At 33.6% G+C, this 14,181-nt stretch overlaps 1 protein-coding gene across 2 annotated transcripts in view; it reads left to right on the top strand.

The window, feature by feature from the left end:
* Positions 1-1,751: 1,751 nt before the first annotated feature.
* Positions 1,752-14,181, top strand: part of LOC123702126 (protein single-minded) — a 50,114-nt gene continuing 37,684 nt past the window's right edge. The window contains exon 1 of one of the 2 annotated variants that reach the window (XM_045649783.1): positions 1,752-2,057. Coding sequence is in view for 1 of the 2 variants with exons in the window: in XM_045649782.1 (XP_045505738.1) it covers positions 13,898-13,916 (19 nt within the window). In the remaining variant the exon portion in view is untranslated. Of the gene's footprint in view, positions 2,058-13,636; positions 13,917-14,181 lie in introns of those variants that run through there. The other variant, XM_045649782.1, reaches the window with a different exon arrangement.

Below are 14,181 nucleotides of genomic sequence, written 5' to 3'. Positions count from 1 at the left end.
TTATGCTTTTTTTTTAATTTTGCGTAAAAACATCTGTACCAATCTGAGTTAGGTACCTAATGCACAGATTAGAGAATAGTTACTTCGTAACCTAATGCCACGATTTTTGTAGGGACGTGTGAATTTTATAAGCTTATCATAAACAAGAGATGAGAAACAATAACCACAATTATTTTTCTACCTAGCTAGATTTCCTAGAACTAGGTAGGTAATACCTATAGGTACCTAGGTATTTTTATTATTATCGTCGATTTATTCCGCCGATTATTATCGTTATATTAGGCACCATGGGCGAAATCTAAAACCATATTATATAGGTATTCCGTGCTAAGACTATGTTATGGAACAACTCTGAAAGAAGTCTTTAGTCCCATCCCATCCCATTTTGATGAAAATTAAAACTGCATCGTCTGTTATTTTTATATTCCTAGGCCCTAGCCTTAGACGAACTCATTTTGAAGAAAATATAATTCCAATAATGTTTAAAATAAAAGGCCTTCGTTTTGTATTATTTTAATTTGCATCCTACTTATTTATTGTTTTAAATTGTTTGTACGTAGGTAGGTAGGTATAAGTATAACAATTGTTTCGACTTTAGAGTCGACCTTGTCTTAATTATTCTTAGTCTGAATTTTACGGCGCAAAATATTCATCAACATAAACCTACAGAATACTGCAGTATTTTAACATAAATAATGCCAATAACAATATAAAATCGCAATGCAAAAGTCGCGTTCATTTACATTACAAGAACATCAAAGCCATTGAGAATAATCGCATTTTAAATTACGATTCAAGTATCTATTGGCCGATGCGTGTCCAATCGCTGCGCGGTAACGCGGAGGCGGGAAAAGGCAAACGTCAGATGCAAATGACGTCTGTTTATTTTTTAATAACCGGTTTACCGCCGGTTTATTCATGGCCAGTTTCATAGTTTTTTTTTTATTTGTTATGCGTTAAAAGCAAATGCAGTTGGATTTACGTTTAGGTTATGGAAATTTGCATAATATTTCAACGCTCTTGTAAAATTACTTGAAGTTATTGCTGGAGATATTATGAAATAAAGCTTTAATCTAAGGGTTTAATGATAATTCACAAAAACTAATCTTCTTAAAAATATTTTTGTTCAATGATAATATATTAAGTATATACTATATACCTACTATAAGTATAGGTATTCTAATGCAGTGCAAACTAAAGTAGGTATAAGTATTTTCAACAGCTCAAAACATGTAGGTAGGTATTTACATACCTACATATACCAAACTGCTCATAACTCAAAAAAATAATCTTTTACCTCCAGATACCTATTATCTGAATTATTATTAAAATCTAATTAAAGTATTCACTAGATAGACGTTGGAAAAGTTAATATTAATCAATAAATAATACCTACCTACTGATACCTATCTTCAAAAAGGTTAATTAAAATTAAATTAAAATGCCTTGCATTGCTTACCTTTTTAAGTTATGTAATGGAAATTGAAAACGAAAAATAATTCTTGAAGGCTCCAAAAAAGAACACCATATTAGCCATTTATAAACCTTGTACCTATACTTACTGTACCTATATCAATTAATCGAAAATTTATCTTACCCATCAACCAATCGTCAACTATAATCACGCACATCAATGTAAATTCAATGTATGTTTACGCTATCGCACACCTCAGCCCTTGGATTACCCCCCTCTTCCCTAATCCCTCTGGATCGCGAGGGGGCGGGACGACGTCAGTGTATCACGAGAACTAAATGACAGCGCACGGCCTTTAATTCAATTAGTGTTCCATAGACTCTTTATCGATTAGCAATAAAAAAAAAATTATGTCAACTGTCATCTTTACCGCGTGAATTAAAAAAAAAATTGTTGTTCGGAATTAAAAATTCGAATGTGTTTTTTTAATTTGAATTTTTAGAGTAAAAAGTGTTGGTTTTGTTTAATTTTTAATTGTAATGGATTATTATTTTATTTATAGTGTTGTGTGAGAGGAGTGTCGATAAAATGTATGGTGATGTATTTATTTGATCCCGTTCGCAGCTTATCGGATTCTTATAAGGTAATGCTATTAATTTATGTACATACAGTAGTCGGCTATCAAGGTTTATGCGTATGTGAGTAATATAGTATACCTATGTACCTATGTAACAAATAATATTCATTTTTTATAAGCCTTCTCTATCTTGCAATATGAAAGAAACTTGCAATATGGCACTTTTTTTTTACCACCATTAATTTCCATATTTGAAAACTTATAGGAGACGGTTAAATATCATTATCTTAATTATGAAATAAACGATATTTTTGAAGTGGAAACTTCTTTAGCTACCTACGTACGATAATCTTAAAGGGTCGCGACACCGACATGCATAGGTATTATTATACTTATTTACAATTTTCATACTAAAATTCTTACTTACAAGATTCTAATGGGCATTCACGATTTTTTCCGATAGGTACATTTACAAATATTAGGTAAGTAGTAGGAATTTACAAAAAATAATCAACTGTTTCATACTACTTAAGTAGTTGATACTAATTTTACCTGTTCTACGCAGACGGTCTGATTTGATTTTTCTGGGGGGCAGGAGCACAATAGTGCCCCTGTCAAGTCGATTCGATTTAATGTCTAGTTCCTAATTAGAAACGAAGTATCTTATAAGTAGAATAGGTAATAAATAATAAGCACGGGTTACCTGGGATTAAAACAGTAATAAGTACTATACCTATACCTATACCTAGTCAACTAAGTTTTAGCTTTCAAGCTATCAATTCATAAAATATATTTCAAAATAGCTTATACCAAGCTTATACTAAATATATCTTTGAAGCTAAGCTAGGTATGCACTATAGCGGCTAGCTGAACCCGCCCGCGTTACGACTTACGCTGTGATAAAAAACCTCCCAAGTGCGAGTCGGACTTGCTCACCGAGGGTTCCGTACAAACGTTTTTAGTTTTTACCTATATATTGTAACCTTTGCTTTGTTGTATGCTTTTCGAAATTTTTCAATTTTAATTTTCAGGGACGGACTACATAGATAATATTTAGTAATCTGTGGTTTCACTAGGTAGGTAGGTACCTATAAAACAAAGTCACGCTGTCTGTCCGTCTCTATCTTTAAAACTACGCAACGGATTTTTGAGGCTGTAAATAGTTATTCTCACGAGAATCGCCTTTGTCTACGCGAGCGAAGCCGGGGCTGAAAAATTTGTCTCTTTGTCGAATTTTTTCTTTATTAGATATTCGATAGAGCGTTTTTGCATAAAACAATTATTAAACATCAACCTCCTCCTATTCAACTAACTTCAAAAATGGAGGAGGTTCTGAATTCGACTGTATTTTTTTAGGTTTGATACCTCATAACTTGTAGGTAGGTGAACCAATTTGGATGATTAGATATATTTTTATCTGAAGTAGTCCATTGAAATGTTACATTTTTTTGGCCTAACCTTGCATTTTTTAGAGGACGCAATTTTATTTTTTGGATGTGTAGGGGGGTTCAATGTGAAGCTAAAACCAAGTTTGTGGGGTCGCCACCCTTGTCCCACGGCCGCCATCTTGAAAATAGTGGTTGAAATGGTTTTTACGATATATCTCATAAACTATTTATCTGATAAAAAAATTTGTTAACATTATTTGTTGCAAATTAAATTCTCTACAACTTTGGTCCAGTAACTTTTTGTCGTAGAACTATAAATAAAAAATTTATAAGCAAAAATGTTCAGAAATTAGAGCTATTTAAATGTTTCGATAAAATCGTTTTTTATCATTTTACGAAGAAATGATATCAGACCATTTTTGTAGATTGTTTTTCGAGGAACAACTTTTACATACAACATTTTTTCATTACGTCAATAGCTAAGGTTTTACAGCGCTCTGAAGTGAGTACTATTTTTCAGTACTCTTAACTATACATATATTGGCTATTGGCTCTTTTTCCATGCAGCACTGCAAGAACAGAACATTTCAGCCCTGCTTTTCGACGTAAAAAAAACGTGCTTCCAGACTCTACCTCCTGGGTGGTGATGGAAAAGAGTCAATAATTAATTATTATCTAATAATATTGCAAAATTAATTATTAAAAATATTATAATAACAAAAAAAAAAAACAATTACTGATGACAAATAATTATTAGTACACACATTTTATATGTATAATGAGCTAAGAGTACTGAAAAATAGTACTAATTTCGGAGCGCTTTAAAACCTTAGCTATTGACTTTATGAAAAAATGTTGTATGTAAAAGTTGTTCCTCGAAAAAAATCTACAAAAATGGTCTGATATCATTTCTTCGTAAAATGATAAAAAAAAGTTTTATTGACAAATATAAATATCTCTATTATCTGAACATTTTCGCTTATAACTTTTTTATTTATAGTTCTACGACAAAAAGTTACTGGACCAAAATTGTAGAAAATTTAATTTGCAACAAATAATGTTAAGAAATTTTTTTTATCAGATAAACTGTTTAAGAGATATATCGTATAAACCATATGTTCCGCTATTTTCAAGATGGCGGCCGTGGGACAAGGGTGGCGACCCCACAAACTTGGTGATAGCTTCACACTAACCCCCTCTACACATCAAAAAAATAAAATTGCGTCCTCTAAGAAATGCAACCCCAAATGTAACTTTTCAATGGAATAAAGCTAGTGCCTTTCGATTGCTTCCATTGAAATTTGTCTTGACCATTAGAAGGCGATTATTTTATAGTATGTCTGATCATTTATTGAACAACACTATCAGAAGAGAGAGGACTGCTTCTCTCGCATAATAGCTTTCCGCCCGCGGCTTCGCCCGCTTTTTGAAAGAAAAAGGAACCCGCATAGTTCTCGTTCCCGTGGGATTTCCGGGATGAAACCTATCCTATGTGCTAATTCAAGTTACCCTCTATAGGTAGGTATGTGTGCTAAATTTCATTGTAATCGGTTCAGTAGTATTTGCGTGAAAGAGTAACAAACACATACACACACACACACACACACACACACACACACACACATCCTCATTCCTCACAAACTTTCGCATTTATAATATTATCTATATTATCTACCTAGTAGGATGTAGGTACGGGTAAAACTCAAACTCCAGCTATGGAAATAAATTAAAATTAGGTAGGTAGGTAGATATGTGATTAAAAATTTGTGATATATATTTAATTCATATTACAGCTGTTACAATATTGCTTGTTGTAATTAAAATAAATAAATAGAACAGTCCTAGTTCCTACGCTACGTTATGAAAAATGTGTAAAATATTAAACATTTTATATGTGTTCTAAAGCATTAAAATTTAAAATACTTTAAATAAATAAAATAAATGTAAAATTTTTGAAGGATAGAAAAAAATAGATACCGCCTTGTGATCGAATTTTTCTCAAACATTATACCTACCCATGTGCATGCTTAGATTATTGTTATCTAAGTACATATTATATCATAAATCAAAATGTAGGTTAATACAACCTTCGCAATATCTATACTTCTATACTAATACATATTATAAAGAGGAAAGGTTTGTAATTATGTATGTATGGTTTTCACGCATAAACTACTGGACCGATTTCAAAAATTCTTTCACCATTAGAAAGCTGCATCTTCACTGAGCAACATAGGCTATATTGCATTTTCAAAAAAATTAGAGATCCTTACCAAAAATGCAATAATGTAAACCAAGGTGTAAAAAATTCCGTAATAAAAAATTCTGTCATCGCTTACGCTGCGGAATCTATTCCTTGAAGTACGCGAGGGTGGTTCTTATGAAAAAAAACGGTACCACGGGCGAAGCCGGGGCGGACCGCTAGTCTACATCTACACAAATATTATAAAGAGGAAAACTTTGTTTGTTTGATTGTAATGAATAGGCTCATAAACTACTGGACCGATTTTGATGACTACCTTTTATTGCGAAATATGTACCACGGGCGAAGCCAGGGCGGACCGCTATGTACATATCTCTCACATAAAACATTATTGTATAAGTACAATAATACCATACCTATTTGTAAAGTTATTCCTCCCAAACCCGTCGGGAGCGTACGCCATAACAGTGTCGAATTACGGCTATAAAATATGAAAACAACCTTTGTGCCCTACGACATTCCTTTTGAATTATTGTTTTTGTTCTTTGTTTCTTTGTTTAATGACCGTTAATAATTGTGTCAGATTTAAAAATAGATTTTGAAAAGAATCGGTTATATCTTTGTTAGGTTAGGTATAGGTACGTTAGTCAGGACTCAGGACTCAGGAGTCAGGACTCAGGTCACGGACGAATCTATAGGTACTAATATTATAAAGCTGATGAGTTTATTTGTTTGTTGGAACGCGCTAATCTCAGGAACTACAGGTCTGATTTGAAAAATTATTTCGATGTTAGATAGCCCATTTATCGAGGAAGGCTATAATAGACTATAAAATCACGCTAAGACCAACAGGAGTGGTTTAACCAATAGGTTTAACCAATTATTAAAACTATTAATTTGTGAAGTACCTAATCAGCTTTCTTTGCCAGACTGATTTTATAAGTTCCTATCGGGAATTTAAATCACATACCTAGGTACAAATTTATTTTAGATTTCTGTGCGAGGCTGAGAATTTTAGAAGTTTCCTTTAGTAAGTAATTTGTTTTAATTTAAATTACAAGTGTTAACAGTAAGAAAATGTAGTTTAGGTACTATCCAATCTCAAGATATTTTTTCTCTAGATCAACTTTAGTTATAGGTAAATTATATAAGAATTGAGGCCTACGGGCTACGAGATTTAGTTTCGAGCTCGAACGCGATCAAAGAGCGCACGCGATATTCAACTTTATTACGGCTACGGCTGAGTTAGCGTCTAGGTCCTAGGACTAGGACCGTAGCGGTCTAACCGGTCTCTCAGTGCCAGAAATTACTTTAGAGTGCCTGGTCTTAAAAGAAATATTATCTAAAACAAAGCCGAAACTCAATACCGTTACTATCGTAACTTCAAGCACACCCTTACCTTAAAAAAGCGTCAATTAAATTGACAAACAAGCAAAATGCAACGCAAACAGAACCTTAGCACCCTTCAAGGGGTGAGATAGGGCACGTAATTCCTCGCGCTCTGATTGGTGGAGTTCCCCAGCTGCCACCCTGGTATCGACCAATGAAACGCCAGAACGGCCACCCCGGCCAATGATTGGTCGTGGAATTTTAAAATGAGAACGATGGAACGATGCTCTTTTTTGAGAATTGGATGTCTATTTGGCTATCGAACTGGTTTTTTTAATTTTTGATAATAATATTGTGTTCTTGCTTGTAAGTTCGGGAGTGTGGAGACTCGGAGAAACGTTTAATTGTGTAGACTATTAAACTTAGTGTGATATTTAAGTAGGTACCTACCTATACAATTTTAAAGCTAAATTGTTCATAAGATTATATCATAGCTAATTTTTACGTTTTTTAAATTATTTTTCTGTCAATAAAATAATTCACTAGCTGTGCTCGCGGTTTCACCCACATTGCTCCGCTCCCGTTGGTCTTAGCGTAGGTATAGATATGATATATAGCCTATAACCTTCCTCGATAAATGAGCTACCTATATAACATCGAAATAATTTTTCAAATCGGCCCTGTAGTTCCTGAGATTAGTGCGTTCAAACAAAAAGATTGTGGGTATGGAAGGATGTTTGTTACTGTTTCAGCGGAAAAACTGCTTGACAGATTTGGATGAAACTTTACAGTAAAATATAATAACATCAGAATAATACATGAGGTACATAAATACTTGGTATTATTAAATTTTGATACGTGAATTTAAAGCTATAGACACGTGTAGTTCATTTTACCCGTGGGTTTGACCATGGATGAAACCGGGCGGCACAACTAGTAGGTACCTAATATCTAGTATAGGTACCTAGTCAAGATGTTTATGCAAAAAAATATTATTTATGATGTTATAAAAACCGACACTAAGGCGATTTCAATGATTCTTTTTGGGACAAATTCACCATAATATGTATCTTTGTTAAATACCTACATATTTGTCTACGTTAATCCAAAAGTAAATTCAGCAAGCTTTAATATTCTCCATAATCTCAAGATAAATATTCAAATAAAATCGAGAGTGCTCCATTAGATCGGAATTACAGTAAAGCCGGTACGAGTGGTGTGTGTTTGTTCAAAAATTATCGTTCCTCTGTAAACGCGTGCGCCGAATGATAACATGGGGGAGTAATCGTTTGCGGAATATGTATTTAGTATTTACTTATGCGAGAAATAAACGACCATAGGTGCCATACCAGGGGCCGTATTATGACCTCTTATTTCCAGACAGTTTACGCCGTGAATTGAACTGACTGGCAAATTCATATTATGATCGCAACAACCATCCATAGTTAATAACCATTCAATTTGCCAGTCAGTTCAATTCACGGCGTAAACTGTCTGGAAATAAGACGTCATAAAACGGTCCCAGGGGAGAGGAAAAAGTGCTAGTGGGACTCACGCACCGAGGCTGTGACCGAGGGTTCCGTATAAACCTGTTTTTGAAGTGAACCTACTTTAAGAGCGTAGAGAGTAAAACTTCAAGGTCCCGTCATGGCAATACCGTCACGTTATTGAGTAGGGGACGATTTTGGTGTCTTTGAATCTTGCCAAAAAAGTTTCACTTCTGACACGTATGACGTATACCACAACTGGGCACACACGCTCTTTTTTATTATCTATATGTGTAGTAGGTAGGTACCTATATTTTGTATAGTGTGATACCTACCTACGATAGTACCTATATTTTGTATAGTGTGATAAATTTGGCGAAGCCGCGGGTGGCAAGCTAGTAGGTAGGTATGTGTAATGTGTATACCAACCTAAATAACTGCATGTACCTACCTATTACTATTTGACTATACCTAGGTAGGTACATAATTATATTTGTACGAACGTTAAATCAGGTAGGTATTCATTTTGAATTTATTTTAACAAACGCCGAATAGAATGAATCGTTATGATCTTTTTGTTTATTTTAACTCTATAACACGGATCAAGTGATTAGTAGACCCACAGTCTGTAGACCTATTAAATCATTCCTAATTTCAAAAATTACCATAAACAACGTTCGTCAATCCGGTCAATCGAAGTATGTATTTTAAAATCTTTAAAAATCTACCATAAACAACATTCAAACAACGCAGCTGGCATGACGTGATCAATTATCTCTCTGGGCGGAGCGAGCCTGGCCCCGCCTTCACCTGTATTGATACCATAGAGTACAGACTACAGAGTATAGAGTTTTGTGTCTATGATTAGACTTAATATTTGCTAATCGATACAATGTTATAATCGATACGTTGGTATGGGCTAATCCTAAATTAGCGATATTTAATAGACTATAGAGCTTTGTGTCTATGATTAGACTTCATATTATAAGCTTATCGATATTTGTATGGGCTAATCATAAATTATTAATTAATATTCGAGTTGATATGGGATTTGATTGAGATAAATAAAAATTAATAGACTATATTTTTTTGTCAATGATTATTTATTAATAATATTTGCTCTTTGAATTGATGATATGGAATTGGATTAATTATATTGTATAGAGTCATTTATTATTTGTCTATTATTAGAATTTTTGTGGGCCTATGACTAATCTCATTATTTTTTTATACTAGTTTTGCCCGCGGTTACAGTTACAGATCTTAGCGTGATGATATTATACATATAGCCTTATACTCTATAGCCTTCCTCGATAAATGGGATAACTAGTATCTATCACCGAAAGAATTTTTCACATCGGACCAGTAGTTCCTGAGATAAGCGCGTTCAAACAAACAAATTCTCTTGTATAGATTTCAACAAAACACTTCTACAAATTCCCGTCGGCACCCATCCGACTTCCAGCCGCGCTAGCATACGCTTACACTTTACGTCTATTTGGCACAAACAATGCCGCTGCTGGTGTCGTTAATGATGCGATTCTCACGCCACAGTAGGTCGCTTAATGAATGAAATGAATAGCAGGAGGTGGGTGGGTGGGAAAAATATTTGTGAATGGTGTGTGATTTGATTTTAAAGTCATTTTAAGGAAATAGAGTGAAATAAGCAGAAAATTGCAGTTGCGTTGATTTTTTTTGCAATTGATTCTTTGCCATCCTTCTCCGTTTCTGAGTTAGAATACTTACCTACCTACTTAGTATTAATTTTACTACCAATTTCAAGAAATGTTAGTTCCTCTTTTTAGTGTTTTTTGTTATACCTAAGTAGATACTTATTAGAATACATTAATATTACATGTTTTTATCACTACATAGTATAAAACAAAGCTCGCTTTTTCTATCCCTATGTCCCTTTGTATGCTTAAAACTACGCAACGGATTTTGATGCGGTTTCTTTTAGTAGGTACCTAGATAGAGTGATTCAAGAGGATGGTTTTAGTATATAATTGATTAGAGTTTTAGACAAAGCGGGCGAAGCCGCGGACGTTAAACTAGTAGGTAGGTATCTACGTAATAAAAAAGCAACATGGGTAAATAATTTTTTTACACAAAAATACATAAACAATAGGTACTTAAACATTAACAAATACAAACAAGACATAGTGGTAGCTTTACGGAATATTAAAATTTTAATACAGCATCCTCAACTTAGATTAAATTCAACATTGCAAATATTATAAATCCAATAATAATTATCAGCAAAATTCTTAAAAAATCACGATTTACAACTGCCAACTAGGTAACTTCCATTTACGCACGTACGTTCCATTTACATTGAACATTCGAATTAACAATTATGTGACCTCACAAAAATGTTCTCCTCAAAACAAATGACGGACTATAGACAAATACCTATAAAAAGAAAAATTTAACGGTTCTTTAAAATTCACGGGTGACAGGGATAAATACCTACATGCGATGATAGGACCACGCTAGCTACTTACAAATATAATTAATCTTATAAGTTAATAACAATTATTATCAGCAAAATTTTTAGCAAAATCGCGGTAACAACCGTGCTCTAAACTCAAATTTGTGCACGTACGATTCACATTATACATTCGAATTCACAATGACGTCACAGTTGACAGATCGTAAAACCCGGTTCCCGCCAAAACAAATGACGGGGCATAGACAAATGCCCGATTTTTATTGTCATGTACGTAATACGGGCGGTGCTTACCGCGTCACGTTCGAATCGACCTTTTTTGTTAAAACTGATTTATTAGTGCATTTTAATGTGCATTGGCGGATATGCCGCCTACATAATCTGATACTAAAGGGCCGTTTGGAGTGCTATTGTGATTTTTACATGGGTCTTACGTATGTATGATATGTGCTAGGAAACATCATTTGTTAGGATTAGAATGCTTTTGTGATAAGTTCGATTGATGTTTGAAATCACTACATAGTATAAAACAAAGTCCCTATGTCCCTTTGTATGCTTAAATCTTTAAAACTACGCAACGGATTTTGATGCGGTTTTTTTAATAGATAGAGTTATTTAAGAGGAAGGTTTTAGTATATAATTAATAGGTTTTAGACAAAGCGGGCGAAGCCGCGGGCGGTAAGCTAGTTTTATAATAAATCGCGTTCTACTGCACATAATATTATCGCGCTGAAATACACCTTCGATGAATCCGCATTACTAGGTAAACATACACAACGCTTATTTGTTACTGCGGACCCTTAGTAATAAAGGAGTGATAATTAACTAGGTAGGTATGTGAAAATAATCTATACTAATATTATTAAGCTGAGGCGAGTTTGTTTGAACGCGCTAATCTCAGGAACTACTGGTCCGATTTTAAAAATTATGTCAGTGTTAGATAGCCCGTTTATCGAGAAAGGCTATATAATATTATACATATATAAGACCGACAAGAGCGGAATAACGCGGGTGAAACCGCGGGGTGCAGCTAGTCTGTTTTGTACTTTTATACCATCAATCACGAACCAAAAAATGAAAGAGACTACGGACTAGGTACGGTCCATGTTTTCACGCATGACCAAGAGAAATAGGGATTCATTTTCATAAGGGAAAATAATAACTATTTCCAATATGGAAAAAAAATGTTGTGTGGTTTTATGAAACCACGGTAAAAGTGAAACTTTTTTTCACACTATAGACATTTAACTAAAAATTATCGTATTTGTACGATAATTATCGTACGTATCGTGCGTCACGCGACATGCGCTACACAGAGCAAAAAGTTTGAGACGATGTAATAAAAGTTTCACTTTAATAGGTCGTAGTACATGTTTAAGACGTAACACCCTGATATATCGTATAATACCCTACAAATTAAACACCTTTCACACAATGTCTAAAACAACAGTTTATCCGTTACGCCATAAACACAAAGACCCCTGCGCGTGACACGGAATAATGTTATTGTCTATGCCCTTTGGTTATATTGTCTGTGGCCGATTGACGAACTGTCAAAGTGACACTTGAGTTTTATAGCGTGCGGGCTACATAATGGGTGTCTTTTTGTAATCTTCATCTTGGATGGATTGAAGAGCTTTAAATTACAATTAATTTTATGCTATTCTAGCTGTGCTTCGCGGTTTCCGCGTAAATCCGCTCTTGTTGGTCTTAACGTGATGATATACCGAAAGGGCTATCTAACACCGAAAGAATTATTCAAATCGGACCAGTAGTTCCTTAGATCGGCGCGTTCAAACAAACAAAAAAACAGACAAACTATTCAGCTTTATAATATTTAGTATAGATTTTAGAAAACCGTACGCTAGTTCCAAGTTCCAACACACCCTTACGCAATAGGAAGGTATAGCGTGTAATTTTCATGAACATTGCAAAATATTATCAATTGCTACAAAGTTATCAATGTTGGTAAAATATTGGGAAATGCATTGAAACATTATTTAGAATTATTGCTAATTATATTGTAACCTTTGTTCGTTTTATAATACAATATTAATTTGATAATAATTATATATCGATAGTGTAAGTTCGCTTTCTAAATATGCAATGAAATAGGGTTAGGAAAAGTCTATACCTAGGCGTTAGAATGTAAAAAACATCGCTCTCAGTCCTAACACGTCTGATACTTAGGACCAGTTATAATAATGGACTCTGTGCTTAGGACCGAAAGACATAATTGTATTATGTAATATGTAAATAAAAAGAACCTACCTATTCAAAAAAAGCAAGGATGATCAATTATTTTAATTATTATTGATAATCATATAATACAGTTTTCAGATTGTCGAGGAATTTTGTTGTGGTAGGTATAATCTTATTAGATTGTTTCAAATTCCTCAATATTTCCCACAATATCTGTAAAGTTACAACTACGTGTAGCTAACTACTGTCTGTCTATCAACGGCAAAAAAAAAACAGAAAAAATTTCAACATGGAAAAAAAAACATAAGAAAAATTTATATCAATTTCTGAATTCTGATTAAGTATTCACTATAAGAAGACCTTACGCATTCATATTAAATGTTTTGTATTGTCTAGTTTTAAACCACGTCATTATGAAATACCTAACTACATGACAATTTTTTTTTAACTTTACCCCAAAAATTTACAAAATCCTTTATTAATTTGACCTAACTGTAAGCCTAACCTACATAACCATTATTACAGAAAACCGACTTAAAAGGTAATACAACCAGTAATGAGGCCAGTTACAAACTGTCCCTCAGCTACGTAACGCTGATACCGCAAAACATTTGACATTGTAAAATATAATAATAACACGGAAATTAATTTTCATATCGAACCTCATTCGTCGGCCATTCTTTTTTCATTTGACAGGTCGTTTCGCGCGCTTTCTCGCATAGATTAAGCGATGTCCTAATCGGTTTTTTTTTGTATAGTAATTAATTTTAAATAATTTTAGATTTTTGAGGGATGTTCGTTACGTTGTTTTTAAATAGTGTTTTGGTGTGTGTGTGTTGGATAAAAGAATGAAGATGAAGATCACTGGTAAATAATTTTTTATGTTGTTGGTAGATGGATTTTAAGTTGTAAGTAAGCTCATGAATCATGATTGTTATTAATATTACTGGAAATTATTATAAAATTGATTTTATTAGGTACTCGTCTATATTTAATAAATATTTATTATCCCAAAAAAACCTAAATAACAAGTGACTTTTAAATTTACACCGGAAAATTTAACGTGAAAATTTTTATTAAGAATAGAAAAAAATCGATCACGAGGCGGGACTCGAACCCACATCCTCTCGCG

This window comes from Colias croceus, chromosome 23 (genome assembly GCF_905220415.1).
Source record: "Colias croceus chromosome 23, ilColCroc2.1".
Lineage (NCBI taxonomy): Eukaryota > Metazoa > Arthropoda > Insecta > Lepidoptera > Pieridae > Colias > Colias croceus.
This window is presented reverse-complemented; position numbering and strand designations above follow the sequence as displayed.